General features: G+C 43.1%; 1 protein-coding gene across 1 annotated transcript in view; it reads left to right on the top strand.

Annotated features, from left to right (window-relative positions):
* GRPR (gastrin releasing peptide receptor) overlaps positions 1-3,319 on the top strand; it is a 42,154-nt gene extending 38,835 nt beyond the window's left edge. Inside the window, exon 4 of the mRNA XM_049766799.1 lies at positions 3,176-3,319. Coding sequence (XP_049622756.1) covers positions 3,176-3,239 — 64 coding nt within the window. The 3' untranslated portion in view covers positions 3,240-3,319. The remainder of the gene's footprint in view (positions 1-3,175) is intronic.
* The last annotated feature ends 8,716 nt before the right edge of the window (positions 3,320-12,035 follow it).

Here is a 12,035-nt window from a genome sequence, read left to right as displayed (position 1 = left end):
ACAAGAAAATCTATCAGCATACCCTAAAGTACATCCCATACATCCTAATAGAATTTTAGTTGTGAATTTTCTCTCTGAAAGAGAGAACTGTCAGCTCTCTAGTCCACAAGACTTCTTACTAGATATTTGTCTATTGATAGGAGAAAGTACTTAGTGTTGGCAGAGTTTTGCAACTTATGATCAAGACAGTTGTAAAGATCTGTTTATAGTCTGGAGGGAAATCTCATCCATGCCCACTGCTACAAGCCTGTTTATCCTGACATCCTAGAAGTCCCTAACTAAACTGAACAGTCGGAGAGGTAAGACTGATAGGGAATGGAGCAACAGGTAGGGCAGATGACCTGAGTTTGATTACCCAGAACCTCATATGGTCCCCTGAGCTTGCCAAGAGTGAGCCCTGAGCATCAAAAACAAACAAAACATAACAAGAGATAGATCAATTTGCTATCCCAACTTGCTTCTAGCTATTTGACCTTGACCATCAATTTCCCTCCTTTTTTTTCCAGTCCCAAAATGAGAGGATATTGTTCAGACCCTGTCTCTTGCTCAAGGCCACTGAATCTCCTCATTGTTTCTAGCTCTGCTTCTGAAGCATTTTCCTGTGTGATCACAACAGCCCCATAGCTGCTACCTCTGCTTCTTTTCACAAATACTTTCCTACCCCTCTCCCTTTTGCATGTAATGGCACTATGAAAGGTATGGGCATGCTATCACTTCTGGAGACTTTTGGGTCTGTGGATATAAATGAAGTCCCCACAAATTGTTGTTACCTTTGGGAATTCAAGAGAAACAGACACCTCCCCCTCAAAAAACTAACACACCAGCCAACTCCAGCTCCCATATCTCATCACCCCTCTTTAACCTTCATGTACCGGTTGTTATCTTGAATTTCTAACGCTCAACTTTCACTCTTAATCTTTCTTTGAAAGACTTGTTTCTCAGTGTCTCAGAACTCAGGTAGTTACTGTCTAGCATTTGGGTTCCCAGAAGGATTTCATCAACCATCTCTGAACCTACTTCCAGTTAAGAAGTGGAGTCTTTTCTCATAAATGCCAGGCCTCTCTCCTAGTTTCTGAGAAAAAAAATTTTAGGGGGAGGGGTGTTGTGCTCAAGTCTAGGGTACCTGTGTGACCTTGGGCAAATCTTTCGGTGGCCTACAACCATCAGAAAATGATCTTATGACTTCACTGATGGACGAACTCCAACCTTCCTACTGGGATAGCAACCCCTTACACTAGAGAAGTCAAATCTCCACACCACCTCCAAAACCCAAAAACCCAGGGAGAGGAGAGAGAGGAGAGAGAGAGAGAGAAAGGGAGAGGGAGATGGGAGAAAGAGAGAGAGGCGAAAGAGAGAAAGACCCTACCTCCCAGGTGGCAACACCTCTCTGTGCTAGGGCAAAGTGTGGCAGGCACTGGAGCTAAGACATTTCACGCCTGGCTTCCAAAGATAATCACGTTTAGCGCTTATGTCTTTGGCAAGAGGGGAAAAAAATCAATTTTTGCTGTGGAAAACCATCTGTGTTTATTCAATTGACAGACACTACCTTTCAATCTATCTTAAATTGAGCCTCCCTGAGGCAGGCAACTCAACAATGATAGATTAAGCAATAAACAAAGCAGTCTTTCCACCAACGGCTGCCGCTGACAGGGCAAAGCTGCCGTGAGGAGCGATATTATACAGCAAGATGATCTCCCCTTTCCCAAGCCTCACACACACAAGGACCTTCCCTATGGTTGGCTTGATGAGTCTCCATAAATGTGGATGGCAGAGCCCGGTTCATCTGGCCACCCACAAAACCAACCATCCATCTTATGAACAAGCCCTGGATTGAACCTCTGGGTCCTGCAATTTGGTTTCATCTTGAAAGATGCAGGACCTTTAGGTCAATAAATAGTTTTAAGGCTACATCCAATAAGCACAGCTCAGCCACGGATGAAAATGAACTTAGTCATAGAACAGGGGTTCAGTGAAGTTCAGTTATGACGCCTTCATTTAAGCCAAAAGTCGCCACTCATTATTGGCTTCCAAGTCTATCCATGCACCAAATGGCCTATAATCAAAGAGATTAGCTTTGTTTGGGGACTCCAGAGTTGAATGACATTGTCAATCTGTGGAACTCAAAGGTTTTTAAGCCACTTTTGCCACAGGCCAACTAGACACAATTGGCTATGGGTTCCCAGGTGTGTACATGAAAGCTGACTATGGGGATATAGGCAGGAGACAAACCTTCTGACCCTTTGTGTCCTTCACAGCCGTACAAGGAAGGAGAAATTACTAGGGAATAAGTCAGAGTTAACCCTGGGTTGCTGGGAGGAATGGTGTCTATTTCAAGACTAAACTGTTAAAAATAAATGTATTACCAGCCAAACACTGATAATCCACTCTCCTGGGACCAGTCTGTCTGAGAATGCTTCAGTGAAATCCAGCATAATAAGCTGTTCTTTATCCTGTACTCCTGTAGACAGCTCCACTCAGGCCCCAACTCTTCCCCCTTTCCCCTCACACACTAAACATGAACAGTAAAGTCTAATATCAAGCAATCCCTTTCCATAACTTTCAAAGACATCCCTTTTTAGGTGGAAGCTAAGCACTAACTCAAGCTAAATATATCCTGAGCAGTCAACAAATAGCCCCATGTAAACACTTTCCTCTTGTGAAACTACACCTTAGAAATGAGTTCAGTAGAATTTATATACATTTATCTCTTTCACACACACACACACACTATGATTATTGTACATAAAATTTCAGTGACCCTGAGTTAAATTATTATATGTTCGTGAGTAATTTTAAAAACACTTTGCCTTTGCTTGGTGTTGTTCAGAGCCTATAAATCACTTTTATACTTTTGTTTCGAGTTGAAATCCTATACTTGATCACCTTTGCTACAGGAATTTGTTAAATATTAAATTCACTTATATAGTGGCCATCTTGTATTAGATGAAAAGACAGACCCATGAATATCTGAGGCTTACCTATAGGAAACTGCCAGGATTGTGCCCTATCTGACTAATGAAAGGTAATGTCATATTATTTGAGTCAACCTGATTACATTTATTCTATGGCTCCTTTGGTGATGCTAAGGAACAGGGCTGATCATCGTTTTCCTTCAAGGTGAGTCTGGTAAATTTGGACTAAGGGAGTGACTAGTGTCATTTGTTGATCTTTACAGGAGAGAGAGGCACCTTAGCAAGCACACTGCTCTACATCACAAAAAAAGTGGAAGTCTAAAATGAGAAGGACAAGGGCCTCGGGGGCTGAAACAAGAGTGACAGGCCCACTGGATTGAGATGAAATTTGAATAGAGTTCTGGAACTCTAGAAGAGTTGAGAAAAGACTCACTTCACCAATGATATGCCACATGCGGGCCTTCACACATTTTTTCCCACGCTCACAAGCACCTCAGAAAGGATTTGGATGGTGAAGTGTGCTCATGGAGATTACTTCATGTTCCCAAGGACAGAGGGCACAGTTGAGAGACAAGAGTATTAATGTAGACTTGAACTTCTTTGTGATTTCATGTTCTTTCCATTGCTTGATATTTCTTTTCAAATACAGCCTTGGTGAGATATTAGGTTCATAGGACCTAATAGACAGCTTTGTCCCCTACTCTAGTCTTTTGTCCAAAGGCCTGAAGTATCATAGAGCCCAAAAATATACACAAAGATCACCATGCGGGGCCAGAGTAATAGTATAGTGTAGTGAGGAGGAAGCTTGCCTGGAACGAGGATGTGCTAGGTTCTATTCCAAACATTCCTGTATGGTCCCCCAGCCCTGCCAAGAGTGATTACTGGGCTCAGAGTTAGGAGTAACCTCTGAACACTGCCAGGTATTGCCCCAAAACTAAAAGAAAAAAAAAGATCACCACATGTGTCTCTGAGCACATAAGCTGAGGCAAACAGAAGTTGAAGTGCAGTACAAAGTGGATGGACAAAGATGTCTCTTGGTTTGACTGCCTTCAAGAGACAGCTCAATTGAAAGTGGAAGAATTTCCTACTTGGTTCTGTGACTAACCAAGAGGATTTTCAAAAGCCCTGGAGAAAGAGCAAGAAAGGCAGGAAGAAGGATGATCATCCACTCCTACCTCACTCTCAAGAGTAAGATATGACAATGGATGGTTTCCCAGAGCATGGAAAATGATGTGTGAAGAGATGAGAGCCTTAACAGAAAATTCTCTCCTGGACTCAAGGAAAGGTGATGAGCTCAGGAATGGATCGGGGCATCTGAATGCCCAGCTCTAAGTCCCCTAAGATAAACCCAGATATCACCATCTTCCTGTTCTCTCTTTCTCGCTCTCTCTCCTCTCTCTCTCTCTCTCTCAATTCACATTTCTAAAATAAGATTATGCCCCACTTCAATTTAAATTTTACTCCCAAGGTCATGTAATGACATGAGAGGACTCACTATTTTATGGTCTTTTTACAAGAATTATTTTGATGGACAGTGAAACCTCACACATTGCACACCTCATTAATTCCCAGACAAGCTTGAAATTTTTGATATAACTCAGGATTTCAGAGTTTCAAGATACATCCTATAATGTGAGCCTATTGTGGATCTCAATTTTTCATCACTTTGCTTCAGGTTTAACTATTGTCAGTGATATATTGATATTGATAGGCTATAACGTTAAGCTAGTAAAAATGATTTTATTTTTTAAAACATTCTTTTTGTGCCATTTGGGCTTAAGTGACCTTTCGTGCATTCAAGTCAGCGGGGCTTGGGGTCAGTTCAGTGAGTTGTAAAAATTCATGTCACAAACTTCTTTAATATCATTTTATGCTTTGTTTTAAACACTATACTTGTATTTTATAAATTATCATTTTACTTGTTATTACTAACTGTAAATATTGATTGTATTAAAGTGGGCTCGGTGTTGAATAATTCAGAACAAGTTCCAGGTGTGGTACTATATATAAATAATGGCATGGCTTGGCATTGCCTAAACTCCTTAGATTAATACATTATTTATGAGAAGTTCACAATATTCATGTGAATGAATTTCAAATGTGCAAACTTAAATGTATCACCATGTGAAACTACCTACGAAGTGTGTCCATTGATCGTACCGTGCATTTATCAAGAACTGTTTTCACTGCTTCTATCACATTGTACATGATCTATGTGACACTAAGTCAATTCCAATGAATTAAGCTACATATTTAAGTCATAGAAAATAAGATGTGTGTCTTATTTCTTAATATAATAAAGCCTAATTTATGAAATGGAGATATGCATGTGTTCAATGTTCAATAAAAGTATAACTGCTATAAGAATACAGTCTGTGGCCTAAGCCATCCAGTTCCTCAGTTATTTGGATCCTTTATATCAAAATCATCCAAACTGGGAGCAAAATGAAGATCCCTTATTGGCTTGGAATATCAAGGGGTGAGGCCCAACACGCAAGCTTGTATTTTCAAACAGGACTCTGGCTGTTTCCACAGAACACTAGAGTTCTGTTTGATTAAACTTTTCAATAAGCAATGAACTTGGAAATAAGTAAGCTATTCTCCTGGTTCAAACCAAAGACCTACAAAGAGCTACCAAGAAGTCATTAGGCTCCCACTTGGCCTGTCTTCCCAGTCCCTGTCTCAACCATCATTCCCTACTATGGTCACCTATGCCTTTCTGTATTATTTTAGGATGCTCTTCCTCCTATTTTCGCACCTTCCTATTTTATTTTTCCACCTTTGTTGATGAAAAGTTTGGTTGTTTCTGGTACTTTGACACTAAGAACCATATTATTATGAAGAACACATTTTACATATGTGGAAGTGTTAATGTAGGAAGAAATCAAAATGGTGAATTGCAGGGGAAAAAAGCTTGGACCTATATAATTTTGATAGGCATTCCCAAGTGCTGTCACTGGGACTGGAGTACCAAGTTTTAAAAGCCTTTGCTTTAGGACTTCAGAGAACAAGAAAGGAAGCAATAATCGGACACAAATGGGGGCTGCTCAAGTCTCCTACATCCTGAGAAGGTGCCATCAGGCATGCCTATCTAATGGTCAGAAAAATGCCTTGAGAGACACACTGACAGCTGGACTAAGCATGAGTGTATAACCCCCACCATGGGGTCACTCTGCTTCCTAGATACCTCACTACTTTCCCTGTAATGCATGTCCGTCCCTGCCCTTGTTGGATGTATGGCATGTAAAACCCATCATTAAATTGTAATTCCTTCCTAAAAGCTAAAAGGGATTCATCATTGTGCCTCAAGCAAAGTCCGGATCTCTGGTTTTCCTGGATTACATGGGAATATCAGCATACAAAATCTCAGAAACACCAGGGCATTAAAGACCCGAATTGGTATTTAAAGTTGATTCCTGTTCTGGAATTGGAGAGATTTTACAGTGGGGTGGTGTTTTCCTTGCCTGTGGCTGATCATGTTTCAATCCCTAACATGACATATGGCTTCCTGAGCACTGCTGAGTGTAACCCCTGATCAAAGAGCCAGGAACAGCCCCTGAGCACTGCTGGGTAACTGGATGTGGTCCCTAAATCTAACAAACAAATTTATTTGGCCTACCACCTCCTTTCCAGAGGAGCACCCTTCTTTTCTGTCTACCTTCTTTAAGTAAATTAACAGAAAGTACCTTCCTCAATTGCCACTCCATGATTCATTACAGTATTCCCTATGGGTGTAGTATGGTCCACTTTGAGAACCACTGGGAGGGCAAGTCATCATCGAGAAGACTGTCCTATAACACAGCAAGCACAGGGACTTCTTGTTCACTGGGCTTAACACTGGTCAAGAGCAAAGGAGAAATGAGGTAACATCTTGTCAAAACAATGACACAAAAGTATGACTCCTTTGTGAACACAGACACAACTGTGCAATATTATTACAAAAGTGATTCCTGAAAGCGGTGGTGCCAGAGGTAAGGTGTCTGTCTTGCAAGTGCCAGCCTAGGACGAACCGAGGTTCGATCCCCTGGTGTCCCATATGGTCCCCACAACCCAGAAGCGATTTCTGAATGCATAACCAGGAGTAATCACTGAGCATCAACGGGTGTGACACAAAAACAAAAACAAAACAAACCAAAAGTGATTCCTAAAAGCACACCCTTTTCTCAGAGCTAAGATTGGGAAGACTTCTGATCCCCTTCTATACTCACTGACTTTTTATATCTCAAACCAAATCAAGCTCTTGCTGTTTTTGTGAGTGTTCCTTGTGGCTTTGAAAACATCCCCAATAATTTAATCCCAAAATTTTAATCTCTGGCTCTATTTATTCAGCATCATCCACTTCTAACTAGCTTCACTGTTTACATATGTCCCTACAAAGTGACTCAAATATAAGTTCATCTCCCAACAGCAATATTTATCCAATTAATAATCTTGACCTCCATCTATGCATCTGTTTCGATGCATCTGTTTCGATGCACAGACACACATTGTCACTGCCCCAGAGAAGCTCTTGACTTTATTCAAACTCTTGCAGATTTTCCCTAACAGACTTTAATTTTTCACTTCTTGACATTTGGTTCTAGATTATGCTTCTTTAATTCATGTTGTTCTCATGTTCACATTCTCTTCTTGATCACTTTTCTGAGGACAAAAAGCTAATTGCCTGGGGCCAGAGCGGTGGTGCAAGCAGTAGGGCATTGGTCTTGCATGCTGCTAACCTAGGATGGACTGCGATTTGATCCCCTGGTGTCCCATATGGTTCCCCAAGCCAGGAGCTATTTCTGAGCATATGGCCAGGATTAACCCCCCCAAAAAAGTTAATTGTTTGGATTAAATATCAACTTCCCACATGGCAACTGCATCCAGAAGACTTCCATTTACTCCTTATTCCCCATTTTTCCTTCATCTCCCCTTTAATCCTGTACTTCTCACCTAGGCTTCCCTTAGAATGACCTGAGAACTTTTAAAAAATCCTGCTGCACTGATCCTGAACGAGGAAGCTATAGTGTTTGGGAGGGGAGAACTAGGCACCCCTTTTTTAAAACAGAGAGATTGTGGTGAACAGATCAGGTTGGGGAGCACCTGACATGTCCTCTTGTTTCTCAACTGGTGTAAATCCAACACAGCCCTGAAGGCTCAGCCCATGTTCTCTTTTCATGGAGATTTTCTGCACAGAACTTCCTACTTGGGTTCTAGATTGGGTTATGCTGCCTTAAATTGTGCCTTACTTGTGTGAATGCTGGGACTGACTAGATCAAGGATTGGCACATATTTGGGGTAAAGGGACAGAAGAGAAAAATATTTAGGCATTGTTGACTATACAATCTGTCAAAACTTCTCCACCCCTGATGCAAGAAAGCAACCAGAGCCTATAAGTAAATGAAGGTATATGTCTGTGACCTAAAAAAAATCTGTATTTGTAAAGACAGGTGCATGGGTGAGCCTGAGATCTCTTCTTGCTGAGTCCCTGTTGAGGATAAAATAACTCTTTAGAAGCAGCACATTTTCTTCTCTGTCTATCTCTCTCTCTCTTCCTCCCTCTCTTTTTCTCTTTCCTGTCCCTTTTCATATACTTTCTTTTCCCTTAGTGTCTATTATAATAAGGAAAAATAAGAATTCAATAAGAAAAAAAAACCTCAAAATTCTCTTTGTGGAGTATTATGATGTCAGTTTTACAAATACAGCCTATTAGAACATGGGTAGGTAAAGTGAGGCAGGAAGAGTTAGAGGTATATTAATATGTATCTGTTAGGCACATGTTAGTTTTACTTTCCTTTAAATCCCCAATAGAACTGCCAGACAAGTCCCGTTTGCACCAAAAGTGGACACACATTCAGATGCCAGAGATACATGGTTTCCCTTTGACCATGCTGGAACTGAGCAGGTAACAAGGTGACAAATTTCTATAAGGTATGAGAAAAGAACATCCACTCTACGGAGGAGGCAGCGCAAGTCCCCTATCCCGAAACCTGGGAGAATGGGTCAGAGTTGTGTGGCTGGGCACTGAGGACCTACATGATCATCTGCATTTGGGCCCACAGGAGCTCAAGGAGAGGAAAGCCTGGGTCATTGTGAGGGGAGTGTTTGTTGGGTATAGGAGCTGTCCGTAGAGGAGACCCAGGAAGTGACAGGAGTCAGGGTAAGCGAAAACCTAACAATTGCACAGATTCTCCACTACCCCCAACCCCGCATCACCGGTGACCCACGCTCAGTAAACAAAGCAAAAACTGGGGAGGTGGGGGCTGGCATTCCAGGAAGAGTGTGTGGCCCACTATTGCATGGGTGGGAACCCTGTATCACTCAGACCTCGGGGAGAGGCTGGACAACTCCAGAGAAGATGGCTGCAGTCCAGGGTGGGAGACTGAGGCAGGTAAAGGCAGAATGTGAAAAGGCCATGCTGGCCTTTCGGTCTCAGAGAGAGGGAGATGGGAGGGAATCATCCCTGGATGGGATTGGCAGCACTCAGGTTTCTAGAGTCCCCTCCCACTCTTCCCCCACCCTCTTTGTCCACTTGGGAGGCCCCAACAGCCATGAATCCTGGTGAGGTGGAAGGAAGGCCCTCAGGGTCTTAGACATCTAGGAGTGGAGGAAAGGGCTCTGAAAGTAGAACAAAACTCACTCCCTACCTGCCCTTGACCAAGGGATCTCCATGAAGTCGTGTGAGAATTCAGGGGCCACGTCATAATTAGGGGCTTTACGTAGGGGCAGAAGGATTAGGAGCCAGAAGCAGACCTGACCTCAAGTGCAGTTCAGGAAAATGAGTCACCCGGAGTGAGGTTTGACTGAGGGGACCTTTCTCTTCCAGGGAGTTTGGAGAAAAGCAGCAATGTCAGTGCCCTTCTTAAGTCACTCAGCGAAGTGAGAATTTGGCTTAGAGGTTGGGACCGGGGGTGTGTGGGGGGGACACTGGAAGCGGAAGGGGGCCTGGGCTTTGAGAACCATTTTAGCTGTGGAGGGGGACTTCCGGACTGTTCTTTCCACTGTCCTTGGCTCTCAGAGATTCCCCCCTCCCCAACTACCACATCTATAAAAACCTCACTTGCTCTCACTTTTTAAAAAATATGAATTTAATCTTCCCTAATATTTATTGAGGCACCGTGATTTACAATCCTGCGAATGGAAGTTTCCTGCAAAGTTTATTTTACTCTTTAATATTTTACTGAGGTCTCATAGTTGACAAGGGTATTGAAGTCTGTGTTGTTTTACAGTTGCTACGCCAGATCTTTCATGAAATTTCCAGATTTTTCCACCATCATCCCTGGTATGTCTCCTTTCGCTCCTCCCCTTCCAATCTACTGCTCAGGATTTGTTTCCTTTGCAGATTGTGTAACCCCTTGCTTTGTAGATTGTCTTAACCCCTTCTTTTGTGAATCTTCTAACCTCTGGCTTTATTTCTTTGTGCTTCTGCCAGGTAGAAGGCAGGGCCTTGTGAAAGGTGTTTCAGTCAGTAGCAAGCAGTGCTCCAGGTCTGCTTATCCAGAACCCTCACTAGCACCCAGTGTTACTCCTGCTCCCTTCTACAGTGCTGAAAGGCAGTACACTATATGAGGATTTTAAGATGACATCCAGGTACTAACTCAAAACAAAGACATTCCCCCCCAATTTCCTGTTTCCTTTAAACCTAGCTTTTTGATATGTAAAAGACACTTGGATCTTACTCTAGCTGGTTGAATTTTGTACTGAAAATAAAGAAAAGGCAGTCTGGCTTTGGTGAGCAGAGATAACATGAAGAGAGAAGCAAACTGACACCATGATTCTTTCCTGGCTGATTTGGTTTATTAATTCTTTGCAGCTACTCTATCTACATCAGACCCATCCACCTGGTGTGTGTGTGTGTGTGTGTGTGTGTGTGTGTGTGTGTGTGTGTGTGTGTGTGTGGTAATTTCACAATGAGTGGGAAATTATTTTACAGAGGATAACTTACTTCTACTTGGAAAGTTCTATAAAGATTGCAACATGGGTCTATGGTGACTCCAGTTCTGGAAAGGGTGAGATTATGACCTAACAAATGGCTTCCTGACCCTAGAGGACCACAGTTCAGCAGAGCCACCCCAATCTACTGCTGAGAAAGAGGGGAGCTGGCCATCCCCACCCATAGAGGCTGTACCAAGGTTCATATCTTGTCAGGAAAGTCACCCAAAGCATTGTGGGACTGGGAGGGTTGTCTCAAAGGAACCAGGAAGGTTAGGATCTTTCTCCACGTAAAGTGTTCCCAGGCAGGATTGGCAAACTGCAGTACTGGTACACACCCCCGCTTCTCCTGAGGTTCTAGGGGAACTGGCTGAGCTAACAAGGAGCACAGTGTGGTTCTAGAGTCATGCCCTCAGAGACAGTAACTGTGGGGTATGCTTAAAGCTGCACACCACACACACCCTCCACCGAGGTGTCTTCCTGACCCTTTTCCTGCCATCTGTGCCCACAGGCCTGCTTAAGGGTCAGGAAAGCAAGTGCTGTGCCTGGGAGAAGTGCCAGCTGGTCTGTGCTGAGACCCTGAAGGCAGCCGAGGCTGTTTAGCAGTAGCACTTTTGGCCTCATGTCCTCCACAGGACATGCCAATGGGCTGAGCTGGCAGCCTTCTAGGCACATGTGCACTTACATCCAGTCCCCGGGGCTACCTTGTCTTTTTCCTCAAAGTTCTTCTGACTCATAAAGTGGCTGTGCTCATGCAGTTTCTGCTGCACCAACAGGAACCCAAAGAATCCCTCACACTGAAGCTCAAGACCAAAGGTACCAGACACAGTTTACTGAGATCTTCAGAAAACCTAGAGTGCATAAAGCTCATTTTGGGCCTTGATCTGATGGAGACAGACCCTGCCAACCATTTATTTTCTGCTCATAAGCAAACTAGACCTGCATGCAACCAGCACAGGTTCAATCCCAGGCATCCCATATGTTCCCCTCATCACTGCCAGGAGTAGTGCCAGAGTGCAGAGTCAGTAGTAACTAACTCCCTGCACATCACCAAGTGTGATGCAAAAATAATAAAACAATCAGTGAGTGAAGATATGGGCTTCCCCAGGAATGGGTTTCTGATGCCTCCCTTCAGGGTCAAGTTCATGACCAGCACTTAAGCATAGGAGGAAGAGCTGTATGGGGGTTTCTGAATTTTCACTATTGGGGGAC

This window comes from Suncus etruscus, chromosome X, assembly GCF_024139225.1.
Source record: "Suncus etruscus isolate mSunEtr1 chromosome X, mSunEtr1.pri.cur, whole genome shotgun sequence".
Classification (NCBI taxonomy): Eukaryota; Metazoa; Chordata; class Mammalia; order Eulipotyphla; family Soricidae; genus Suncus; species Suncus etruscus.
Note: the sequence above shows the minus strand (reverse complement) of the source record. Positions and strands in the feature narration are given on the sequence as shown.